At 34.7% G+C, this 13,140-nt stretch overlaps 1 protein-coding gene across 1 annotated transcript in view; it reads right to left on the bottom strand.

Moving 5' to 3' along the window:
• Window positions 1–12,519, bottom strand: part of LOC104523762 (ras GTPase-activating protein 2) — a 15,169-nt gene extending 2,650 nt beyond the window's left edge. Inside the window, 14 exon segments of the mRNA XM_029084616.1 lie at window positions 342–578; window positions 1,468–1,550; window positions 2,118–2,224; window positions 3,445–3,518; window positions 3,996–4,073; window positions 4,155–4,241; window positions 5,495–5,601; window positions 6,711–6,834; window positions 7,563–7,637; window positions 8,094–8,208; window positions 9,483–9,631; window positions 10,807–10,963; window positions 11,916–12,014; window positions 12,509–12,519. Of these exon segments, the coding sequence (XP_028940449.1) occupies window positions 342–578; window positions 1,468–1,550; window positions 2,118–2,224; window positions 3,445–3,518; window positions 3,996–4,073; window positions 4,155–4,241; window positions 5,495–5,601; window positions 6,711–6,834; window positions 7,563–7,637; window positions 8,094–8,208; window positions 9,483–9,631; window positions 10,807–10,963; window positions 11,916–12,014; window positions 12,509–12,519 (1,503 nt within the window).
• Window positions 12,520–13,140: the final 621 nt, after the last annotated feature.

The raw sequence follows: 13,140 nt of genomic DNA, 5'->3' as shown, positions 1-13,140 counted from the left end.
GGGAAAGAGATAGTCTTTCATGCTGAGACCCTCTGAAGCAAGGTATTTCAATTATTTCATATAGATGTCCTAGACATGTCATGTTTCTGCATTCAGTTTGGCATTGGAATAAACTTGAGCTACTATTCTGTATGGAAAGAAATCAACCATTCAGTATTTCTGATTTAAATTGGTTACCTTCATTTCATATGGTGGCTGACGAAGTAGTAGGCTCAGTAAAATCCATTACCTCAGGCCTTATTAGTAAGGCATGTTTTTAGTAGTGTCACTTTAGAGTAGAAAGGGAAAGCCTCACCTTCAAATTTTCAAGTTGTATATACATTATCTGTCCTACAAAACACATGTACTTCCATTTGAGAAGCAACTTACGCAGTGCAACGAGCACAGCCCACTGTGTTCTCTATTGTAGCCTTGCAGCAAAGCCAGTTCCCATTCAGAAAAGCAGAAGGATGGTAAAAACTAAGTCTCTTCTGGTTGCACCTCGTTACTCGGCAAAGAGCTTCTATCCATTCACTAGCTTCTACACAGTTATTTGCTTGGATATAGAGCGGCTTTTCTCCATGTAGTACTTGAAACATCTATAGAAGGAATGCAACGTTATTCTGCTCAGTAGAAATCCCACAGTTATTGAGCAACTTTGAGTATGGCAAAATAGATTTCAAACCTCAGGCAATTCAGCAAAGCCAAATTAAGAGAGAAAGAGACAAGGGAGAAAAGACAACTTTTCACCTCTTTCATTTTACTACACAGCCCTATTTAGGAGAAAAAAAAAACAAAAAACCCAAAACAGTTCCCTGTGTTTTGTCTACACCATTTCCTCATCCAAAAAAAAAAATCTTTAAAGAATTAGAACATGATCCATTTTCTGTCCTCTTCATTCATGTATCTTTAAATGTAACCTCAGACTTCATGCCTCATATCCTGAGAGTAACACAGGATTCCCAGAAGTCTCTCCTCCAGCCATCCTCAGCCTAAGTAACAGCTGTACTTTGAGCACTGCCTCAAAATTTTTGATTGAAATAACAGAAACGCTGAAGTTACTGTTACACGTCCAGAACCAGGCTGTGAGCACAGACAACTGTCTCAGCTGATTAAGGTATTGTAAGAAGTTCCCATCAAAAGGAATAAATACAAGCTTGGTAATATTTCATTTCTAGTGGAACATAAGTTAATACATACTCTAATACCTTACATAAACGCGTTTTGTAATAAGGTCACAGTAGTTTTGACCTCCATTCCAGAAATTCGGAAAGGGGAGCAGAAGAAATAAAATCAGTCAGAAAAGTTGGTGCAGAAATCCAAATCAAGGCTAAGTTCCATGTTCAGTACTTGGAAATACTGCACACAGCTTTTTATTCCTGATCCAAACCAGATTTTTCGCTGAAATCTTTAGTAATAGGGTTTCAGTAATTCTATAAGCTAATTACAGAACACAAAGAATTACATATAAACTATTTTTTGACTCACATTTTTCTTGTTAAAGGAGCTCTCATCAAGTTTCTCCACTGCAAGGATGTTTTTGATTGGAATAGTGAAAATTGGCTCTTTATCTGTAAAAAAATTGTAAACAGTTGAGTGAAACATTTTAAAAATCTGTTTTCCAATTTCAGTGCATTGATACTGTAGGTTAAGTTCTCAAAATGTGCATTTTTATTCTTGAGAAAATGCACATGAATCAGAAGCATTTGGTAATCAGGCCAAAGGTAACTAAAACTTATCACAGAATCACAGAATGTTGGGGATTGGAAGGGACCTCGAAAGATCATCTAGTCCAATCCCCCTGCCGGAGCAGGAACCTGAACAATTTTACACAGGAAGGCGTCCAGGTGGGTCTTGAATGTCTCCAGAGAAGGAGACTCCACAACCTCCCTGGGCAGCCTGTTCCAGTGCTCTGTCACCCTCACTGTAAAGAAGTTTCTTCTCAAGTTTAAGCGGAACCTCCTGTGTTCCAGCTACACCCACTGCCCCTTGTCCTACCATTGGGCATCACTGAGAAGAGTTTAGCATATGTACTTTAGGAAAAGAAAAAAATATGCATTTTAAAAAGCACAAATCAGAAGTAAACACTTTAAAAAAATTGAGAAAATAAAAATAATTGTAAAATAAACATAATTTACCTTGCTGTTTGTGGTAGGTTAATTCTCTACTTGTTAGACAGAACCACCGCTTCTTGAAATTCTTTTTACCAATCCGAGTCCTTCCTTGAGCTCTTTTGTACATTTCTCTGTAAAGACAGAATCAAATTAAATGCAACCATTAGTCTTCTGAAGAGCTTTCAAAACATTTATTGAGATAACACATTCTTGTTTATCATGCAGCAATATAAAAATCTACTTCATTATAGATTAAAAAACCCTACTATTTGTTCAAACTAGATCCTCCAGATTACCTCCCAATATGCTGAATGTGTACAGGGTTCCATGAACAGGAAATGAGTTCAGAAAATACATAATCCAGACTCTTGTTTGTAGCAGTAAATTTGGAGTGGGTACTTAATTATTCAGATCCAGAACTCCAAATTTTCCCAGAAGGGTGTTAACGTGTATCCAAGATTCTCTCCTTCCTGCAAATTTCTACATGTGAATGTACTTGGCCTTATCTGGATCAGAAACTGAATACAAATGAAATGATGCTGAACACGACTCAATAGCAAGTGAAGTCACAAACTGTATTCAGGACACTTTGTACTCAATGGTAACTATTTTTTTTGAGCAACAACCATCAGTTTATAATTAGCTTGCAAAATGCTATAACTAAGTGCTGATGCACTATAATTGTCACCTTCATTTCTACTTCGTATTTTAATACAGGCTACATTTCTTCCTTGTTTGAAATTTAGATGCTTGTTTCACAGAAGACTTTTTATTTGCTATGCATCTGCTTGTCAGGTAAATACAAATATTTTTTCCCTATAAATGTTGTTTGAATTAATTCATCAGCTATTCTTGATCAACATAAAAAAAGACAATTCATTTCTTAGAAACAGTGATTTTTCACCTCAATTTTTATAAAAGCATTCAAATTACAGGGTATTTTTTTCCCCTACTTTAAAGGCAGAACATTTAGCTGGCTGGACTTACACAGCATGCAAAGTAATTCTAAATTAAATTAATTTGTTCTTTTAAAATACACCTTCACAATCCTGAACAAACCATCATAGAGCTGAATTGTACAGAATTTTAACAGAAATGCAGACAGGCTTTAACATGTTTTAAGCTGCTTTTAATTATTTTTCCCAAAGTATTTAAAAGATGAATTATGAAAGCTTACAGTTGTTGGTTTAAACTAATTCTGCAAACTAACAAAGAATTATCACAAATTACAAATACCATAATCTCTACAGTATATCAGACAATTTAATGAGCATTAATCTGACGTTGGCATTAATGAGAAAACAGTAAAGTCAATTCTGTTCTGCACAATATAGATTCAAGATGCATTTACCCTTCTTTTAGATGTACTGGCTCACTCAGACCACTGGGCTCTTTACTTTCAGTAGACGAAACATCATCTAAGAACTTAAGGAAAAATACACAGGGAATATATACTATTCAGAAACACAGAACAATCAAAAACTGTTTTGAAAATATACATGTACAGTTTCTCCTGTAACACAATTACTTTATTGGAACAGATGAAATGAAGATATATTGCAGAGACTTGGAACAATGCAACAAGAGATGCCCATAAGTCACACAAGATTTCTTTAATTAGTTCCTAAACAGCGGGGGGGGGGGGGGGGGGGGGGGGGGGGGGGGGGGGTGTTGTTTTGTGGTGGTTTTTTTTAAACTAGATTAGCTTAGTCCAGTATGTGTAACTTTTGCATATTCAATTGTGTGGATGTTTGTTAGTTGTTTTTTTAAAAAGACATCTGAAATGGACCACAATTTTTCTTTTGCTCTCTAGTAGAAAACTGAACAATAACACAACCTTCTAATAATTAAAACTGATAATATACATCAACCATTAAAAAAAAAAATCTAGTTGAAAGTTACCTTTTTAACAGATTCAGTAAATTTTTCTTCTTGAAATGTTTTGAAAAACTCACACATAAATGTCTCCTTGAAACTTGACTGAAAGAAAAGGTATATTGACATAAATAAACCTTCAAAGAATGTTGTCTATGAAATAAGAAAGAATTTTAGTAGTCTTACAAGTTTGCTTTTGGTCAAACTTCCCCAACTCCCCAAAGTCTGGATGGCTTTTGATATAAGAGTTAATGTTCTAGAAGTCTGTGCATCCTAAAAGAAAAAAAAAAAAAATAAAAAAAATCAGAAGTAATTTTTTCACAATTCCAGGTAAAACTTTTATTTAAAAATTAAAATGTTACAAAAAATATGTATTACACAATGTAGTAAATTGACATATCTTTGTTTCTTTTCCTCTTTGCCCAAAGAGACATGTATGCAGTATTGTCCTCTATTAGCCCTTGTCCTTTGTGAATATACGTATAATTTATAAGCTACTGCACAGTATTTAATATTTTACTTACTACCACTAGAATTTAATATAAGCACTTGGAAAAATATTTTTATCTATAAAACATCTCAAACCCCTCAAATCCCATAATTGTTACTATACTTCTAATGCTTCTGAACTATTCAAAACTTAACACTAAACATAATTAACTTATTGCTGAACAAATGGTAGAAATGTTCATAATACAAAGTGAACTTAAAACTTTGTCTTTAAGGTTTTTGCCTAATTTGTTTGCTACCTCTCTGCTTGTATTTTAGTACAGGATTATAAACACAGACACAGAAAGGAGCCTTGCTGTTCCCTATGAAATGTTTAACCCTCAAGCGAGGAATGAGTTTGAGTAGGTAGGTTTTTTTCTTTTGAAAGCACAACACACTTAAATACATGAAATAAGCTAATAAAGATATCCTCTGGAGTAGATGCTTTCATACATATTCTGTATGTTATGTGAAAATAATATAGTATTTTTTCTTATCTCCATATTCCTGTCTTTCAAGATTTTTTTTTTAAACATATCTACTTGTCAATTTGAAAACTGAAAACGGAACCACTGCAACTAGTGGAGTCCAGAATAAATATGCAGACCAGTTACTGGATAACTCTACAACCTCCGTTTAAGACACAAGTGGAAATATTTTTGTAAAAGTAAGTGACATCTGGATGTTTAACTTTCAAGGTGGAAGGAACCAATGCAGTTTAGGCAAATGCTTTTAAGAACCACCAGTCATGTTGCTATTCTAACAAAGAAACACATTCCCAAAAAAGGCACAGCATCTTTAATATTAATAGCTCTTCTACATCATTTAAGAACACCTCTTAAAGACTGCGAAATTTGATGCTTTAAGTGGTGCAAATATCTTAGTTCCTTTGGTGAGTTATAAAATTGAAAACCTAACTTGAGACATTTAGTAATCTTATTTCCCAGTTACAGACCCACTGAAAGTAACTTATGCCTTCCCAGATAAACAGATCTGACTGTTATGAATAAAACAGAACAAAGCTTCACGAAACTTACTGGATGGTGAGGTCGTAAATGAAAAGTATGAGGTGAGACTACGGCTACAGCAAAGAAACGAAGAAACACAAAGCTGCTCACTGCAGAATACTGTACATGAGGGTCATCTGCAGAGAAAAACCATGAAATGTAACATGGACTGAACTTAACAGGAAATAATGAAGACAGTCAACATAAAAATCCTTAAGAAGATAACATCAGAGGAGACATTTATATTTTAAAAGAGAATAGAAAAATCAATGAAGTGCATGAAATGAGAAAGGTGATCATGGTAAGAAATGTTCTACTTATAATGGAGGGCTTATTTCTCTGAAAGGAAGTCCTATTCTCTTAAAACTGGCTCATCAGCTCCACTATTAGGAACAATGAGATTACTGCAAGCATTTACATACAGTGTTGATTAGGTATGGTTGTAGTACATTGAACCAAAGGAGAAAATACTGCAGCATTTGCCTTTAAACACCAGAGCTATCGGGTAGTTTACACCCGTGAAGCTAATCGCTGATCAACTCAAATATGTTAATACGCTGCACAACAAATGCAGTCAACATATATGAACAACTAATTCCAGTTCTGAGTGGCATCATAAAACCATGGTGTGATATAATTTTGATGAGGATTTTATAATTTAATATTTTGGGAATATTTACACCTTTACACTAGGAAATATAGTGGGATCACATTCTTACTCTAATGACTACTTCAGTCTGGTCTGTCTGGGAAGTTAGCTGTTCTGAAAGGACTGTCTTAACTAGAGGAATTTATGCTGTCAGTTCCAGTGACAAACACGAACTAGAAAAAGGCTCCAGATTACGAAAAGTATATTCTTCCTTTGTTATATGGCTTATTACATGGCATTTCAGATTTTAAATGACTGAAGTATAAGAGTTTTTCAGACCCACCACATTATTCCTCTATTAAAACCATTCTGAAAGAATAAAACTGTTCTAATACTGGTCTAACACTGCACCTGTCTTGCACTGTTTCTGACCTGCTACATTTTTGTATCAGAAAATACAAAATTCTTATTGATTGACCACTAGGCTTTACTGTAACTTACAGACTGACAGAAAAACAAATGTCTGATTGTCAAATTAAGAAGTTCAGGGCACAGCTTTGGACAAGGCAAGAATATCAACATTCCCCACAAGGTAACTGCAGAAGTTAAATATTTCACTTTGAACATCATTTTCAAAAGTTTTTAGAGAACACTTACTTGGAAATCTTTTGGCAGCCAGATGCCTCAAAGAATAAAAAACGTCACACATTAGGGTAGGACAACTTATACTTGACCGCACAATTTCACGGAATACTTTGTCTACGTAATAGCGTAGATTTTCCTGCAATTACGAAAAAGGGGTTTTTTTCAAAACATTAATATTTACATTTCTATGTTTTTTTTTCCTGAACACAAACACTACATTTCCTTTTTTCAAACACTGCCTGACTATTCAATTATGTATTTTAGTACAGTGCATGTTTTAAAAGTCTCATAATATTTATATGGGATTACTAGTGTTAAAAGATAGTTCAATAATACTCACTTACACTAAAGTATATAAGCAGCATCTGTCAATACACAACTATCTATCAAAACCTGCTTTTGTAATTTGACAACAATATGTTACAAGGAAGAAGCACTTCCCATGCATACCTAGTGAATGGTAATTTAGTTTGTTGCAGTTACTATTGCTTTAAAAGTCACCTGGTAACAGGCAAGCAGCAAGCAAAACTTCAATGGAAAAGTTAAAGTCCTTAAAGCAGTCCTAATTAGCTACTTCATCATCCAGATACTGAGTACAGAACATTGGGAATCACAGCACCCAACAAACTGGTAATGAAGACTGTAATCCTCTGTTTAGTGTCTCCTCCCTGTTGGACTTTTCCTTTGCAGTTTTCATAAACAGGGATAAGAAAATACAACTTGTCCTTTGTTTGCTCTGGAATCAGAGAATTATACCGCTACCGTAAGTTACTTATTTTCCATTACACAGAGCTGCTTTTTAAAACGTTTCTCTGTCACATTTTGAGAAAGTTTAAATTAGGGAAAACAGATCAGGAAACTCACCATATTAATTTCTACATTATCGCCTTCTCTTAATTTGATGGGATCTATTTCACAGGGTTTAGGAGACTCACATATCTGAAACAAACAAACAAAACTATGAGTTCAATTTTTCCAACAGAAAGCAGGGAAATGCACCTATTTAAAGCCAGATTCTGTCCTAGATTTAGAGGTAAAACTCTAAATAGGTTCTAATGATCCATAACAGCATGTAATAATCATCCTCACTTTTGTGTGTGCCTTTGTACATGAATCAATTACATAAAGCATAATGTGGGTGAATTCTGCAATGTGTTAGAGGCTGGAAGAACTGTCATTGACTGTTTATTTTTCAAGCATCTGGAACATAATTAAAAAAAAACCCAACTATTCCTACTACTAAACTTAAACAATTTTTGCCCAATTTAACTTTCCTCTAGAATTCCTTCAACTGAGTGATTACTACCACAAAGGGAGTAAGTAAAAAGCCTATCAAAGAGACAGGATACCCCATGGGGCTAAGTGTCCTGAGAACAGTTCAGTAGGATAACCTACCTCATCAATAACAGGTTTCAAAGTAACCTTTAGGTAGTGCTTCCCCACTATTTTCATCATTTCATCTACACACCGAGTTACTAACGAGTTGCCTCTGAAGATTGTGTTTGCTTCTCTGTAAGAAAAGAATTGATTTTATTTGAACAGGAAAAATAAGAAGCTCAGTTACAAAATCTGATTAATACTTTATCTTGCTATTATATAATTCATTTTCTGGAAACATTTTTACATATACTTCAGTCAGAAATTCCAGAACCTAGATATCTAGATACCTGCAATGGCACTCAGGAACAAAAAGATAACAAACAAGAACATCATTACAGCTATTACCAAAACCAGGAACATAAATAAAACCATAAGGAAAATCCTAAGAAATTTTAGACATAGCAAATTATAATCCAGTGCTGAATGTGAGAAAGAACTATTGGAGAAAACTCCAAAATAATGAAGACTTGTACCTTGCCAATATTTCCTCCAGTATTCCTGGTCAAAAAAAAAAACCACCAACCAACCCTTAAAAGCTACAATAAATAATATACTGCTACGCTACACTGATAAACAGTGTATTATTCATTACAGCTGTTGAAGAAAACTGAGAGCTAACTATGCAAAGTAAATCTTTCTGATCTGAGAGATTTAGCTTAATCTTTCTTTGTTACAGTTCAATTATAATGGAAAGGAATGTGTGTACTAAAATGCAGTTTAGAAAATTATTTTCCATGAGTCACCTCTTTCTACACAGTTAAATTGTCTCACCTTACTTAAAGCTGAAATAAACCAGCTTTGAAATGAACCATTCTGTGGTGACAAAATCTCTTCCACAATTCCACAGGACATGACTTGGCACCTTAGTGGCCACTACACAGGTCTACTTCATTTCTCCCCTAACCACAGAGCTGCAAATTCACAGACCATACACTGCTTGCTACTTTCAAGGCATGCAGGAGGACACGTACTTACTTACAAAGCATCTTTGCAGAAAAAGAGCACCCCTGATTTAAGTCACATACTAAAGGAAACAGGATAAAATTCTCAGCAATTTAAAAAATGTTAAGTACTGATCTAATGACCAGTAAAATTTGAAGAATGACAAAACAATGACATTTTAAAATAAAAACTATGTGCTTTTAGACACAACTCTAGACTGCTAGCTTGCTATGCTGAGCAAGCTCCAAGAAAATTTTACCAAATAGCACACAATCACTAACTCTGAATTCCAACTTCAATGTGATTTTAATGAATGTTTTTATAAACCAGCATTAAAAGATCAATGCATCTAGTCATTTTTACATAATGAGAGAAATAATTTAATGTTTACTATCATGAAGCCCTTTGAAACTCTAAGAATAATTTAAAAAGGCATGACATCACTAAACATGAAATACATACTGAGTGTCCTTCAGATCTAGTTCTGCCACTGCAGCAACAAACGGAACTAGCTTATGGTGGTGTAGCAATAATCGTACAAGAGGCAGAACAGCATCATACTTGTCTCGACAAACTTCACTCAGTATGTAGGCAGCAGATGCAGAAATCGGCTGTGAGAAAGCAGAATATGAAATCATGAGTGATGCAGTTAAATGTTCTTCATCTATTTGGCAAAGTACGGATCAAATCTAACAAGACTACAGACATAGCTTCTTAAAATAAAGTTTCAACATTTGATGTGTAACATGGCAATTAAAAGTATCCATTCTGCAGAAATACTTAATTGGAAATTGGCATTAGCTACTTTATACTTGACATTTAAGAATGAAATTCAGCATCAACTCACCCTTTGCATTCTCCCTAAAGGGTTAGAGTATGGCTTTGTCACAAATCCAAGTAAGAGGCAGTAAGCAATTGCTTTACTATAATGTCATATACCTTTACAGGGCTTTTAAAACTATAATCAGAGCACGTTAAAATACAGTTATCACGCTTCTAAAGTGTCTGTCATCATTATACAGTTGGGAATTTCAATATAAAAACTGATCAAGTTATTTAATTTAAGTAAAAAAGACAGCTGCTGACTGCTGCTAGCTACATACTCAGCTCTTCCTGAATTCCAGTGAAGTAGTATTTGAATGTGGGCTAGTGAAAATTTTAGTAACAATCTCCTTCCTTTTCACCTTTCTTCTCCTCTGTCAGTACTTCACCAACACTGAAGTGAAGAAAGGCCATAAAAGACCCAGGAATATAAAGCTTGGTTACTATGATTTGATTCCTGTCTCAGTGTTACACTATCTACCACACTTTCCTCTTTGTCTCCATGTCCACGTGAGAAATTCAGCCATGCTGATTAACATACCGGGGAAGACAGAAGCAATTCAGAAGCGGAATTAGAAATCAATTCTGAAACAGATCGTTCTTGGTAAAGGTGATTATCTGTTCCTTCAGAGCCAATAATGCCCCAGAAAATCGCTAAATCCAGGGGGCCAACAGCAGCCAGTGGGAAAAGACAATGTTGAAAAGAGCAACCAACAAGAAGGAAGTATTTTATATCTTCCAATCACACAGCACAGGTTATTTCACTTGTCTCTGCTGGTTCTTCCAAACCAAGAAGAAAATCTTGGAAGTCTGAAGCAGAAATAAATGCTCTACAAGCTGCTCATCTGGTTGCGACAGAAGAATTCACACAAAGGAACAAAAAAATTCTCTAGATATGTGTAATTCACATCGTCTCATACAGGACTGCATAATTCATTTTAAAAGAAATTTTCAAGAAAAGTACCTGAACATCTGGTGATTTTAGCAGCAAATTTCTTAGAGAAGTGTAGTATTCAGACGGGAGTACACAGTCTTCAGTATAACAGATATTTAATCTAAGTGATCCCAAATCATCAGTTTTAGAAGACTTGTTTCCATTTTCTCTTGGTTGAAGTAAGTACCTGAAAGCAACAGGGCAATTCTAAAGTATTAGATTCACATTTCATTAATTTGACTAATTCTACAATAAAGCAAAGTATCACATTATTTCAGTATACATCAACTGAGTCTGAAAACTGGCAATAAAATCCACATTAAAAAAACTCGAGACACAAAAGGAAAAAAAAAAAAAAAGGAACAGTATTCGATGTACCTTTAGCACATAATAGAACATATATTTTTTTCTCTTATCTTTCCAAACAGTGAAATAGGACATTCTTCTTGTAGCTCAACTGGGATAGCAGGAATAGTTAGAAATTATGTTGGACCTCCCTATTTTATTTCTAGGTTATATTTAGGATGTTGGACAGTGCAGATGAAACAGCTAGTGTCAAGAATTAAAATGGTCTAGTCTGGAACCAGTAAGAATATATAATATTAACAGGCTATATACCTGAGAAACAAGTAAGATTAAAGGAAAAAAAACTGTGCTTTTTTGCTACTCTCAGCACAAAATATAGTAAATAATTCTTCATTGGCTTTTGCTGTAGTTCAACTGTATTCCAACAGGAGGTGCAGCCCTACAAAAATTTTAACAGCTTTTAAGTAGTGTCACAGTATAGCTTCAACATTCAGCCCAACAAACTGAAATCATATCTTCAAATATTCTCTTACAATCATTTATATTTGTACTTCTACAGTCAGGAGATCAGACATTTTAATAATCAGATGCACTGACCATGAAGGCATCCTAATATAAAGTAAAAATGATTTACAAGGAGAACCTCTACTTGACAGCTTAATGTCCCCTCTGACAAGGTTAATTTACTGATCAGGGAAACACTCTAGAAAGACATTTTACCTAGACTAGAACAGGAAGACATATTTTAATGGATAGTTTGAATAAAACATATCCTTTGCAAGGGAAGATCTGCAAGATAGAATCAAATTCACTTCTGAGCCACCAATTCTCACCATGCTTGAAAGGAATCATTTCTTAACACCTTCACAGGAACTTTAATTTCTCCTAGAAAGACGTCTTGTACCAAATTTCCATTATTCCATAGGTCAACTCTGAAAATAAGAACATTGCTTAATTTTTTTTTTACTCCCAGAAAGAAACAAAAATCTTCAAGTTAACAGTAACTGCCTTACAGCACTAATCCACATGCACGCAGGCAGGAAATGTTAGAAATCTCACTCCATTCTAATTAAATCAAGAAGAATCAAACGAGTGGCTTATTCACCCAGAAAGAACACATAAAAAACCAAACAGTGACAGTTAGACTCGCAGACCTTGCATCAGTAAATAAAAGTGATGCTGGCAACTTAGATATACTCTGAGCAGTTTCCACGCCCAAAACAGTGCACGTTTATTCTCAGGTAATTCAAGTGAACTTTTTAACCAATATATGTACATATCCCTGTCTAATTGCTAAAATTTGGCACATTGCAATGCCACACCAACACATGCGTTTGTTTTCCAAACAGCAGCTCGTATGCTTATAACCTCAAAAGGAATCACAGACTCCAGACATGCACCTTGGGTTTTTTCTATTACTTCTTACCTCTCTGACATTTCTGACAGACAGCAGTTGTTAAGAAGAACAAAAAAAAATAAAACTAGATTTGTTGGGGCATGACTATTTTTCTAAATATATTTGCATCTATAACGAAATATACAGTTCTAATTAAGATATTCATTAAGTTAATACTTAAAAATGCACATAGAGAGTTAGTTCTACAATGGCTATTAAAACTAACCACTAAATTCTTCTTCTGATGCTTGTTGGGAAACATATGCTAGCCTCGAAGCCTTTTTGTCATTCAGTAGATTTGGTACATGTATGCGCAGGAGCCCAATAAACAAAAGAAACTGAGTACAGGGGCTCTCAACTGTTCTAATTACATAGCACAAACACAGACAGACTTGCTCTGATGGTAAAGGAGCACAAAAAGGGGAAAATACTTTAAAGTATTCTTTGCATTTGCAAGGAAAAGATGCAGCACAAATGTTCTTCTAAGAAGCAATGCGAAACCATAAAAATCTCATAAAAGAGACTTTTCCATCTGTTTTTATTTAAACCGCCAACTACATTTGAAACCACAGACTAGCATCAGGTATGCTGTTATTCTTTGGTACAAGTTCTGTTACCAATAGTCTGCCCAGACTAATATATTGATAGGAGGTCCTCATGCC

The sequence above is a fragment of the Antrostomus carolinensis genome, unplaced genomic scaffold (genome assembly GCF_000700745.2).
Source record: "Antrostomus carolinensis isolate BGI_N321 unplaced genomic scaffold, ASM70074v2 scaffold25154, whole genome shotgun sequence".
NCBI lineage: Eukaryota > Metazoa > Chordata > Aves > Caprimulgiformes > Caprimulgidae > Antrostomus > Antrostomus carolinensis.
This window is presented reverse-complemented; position numbering and strand designations above follow the sequence as displayed.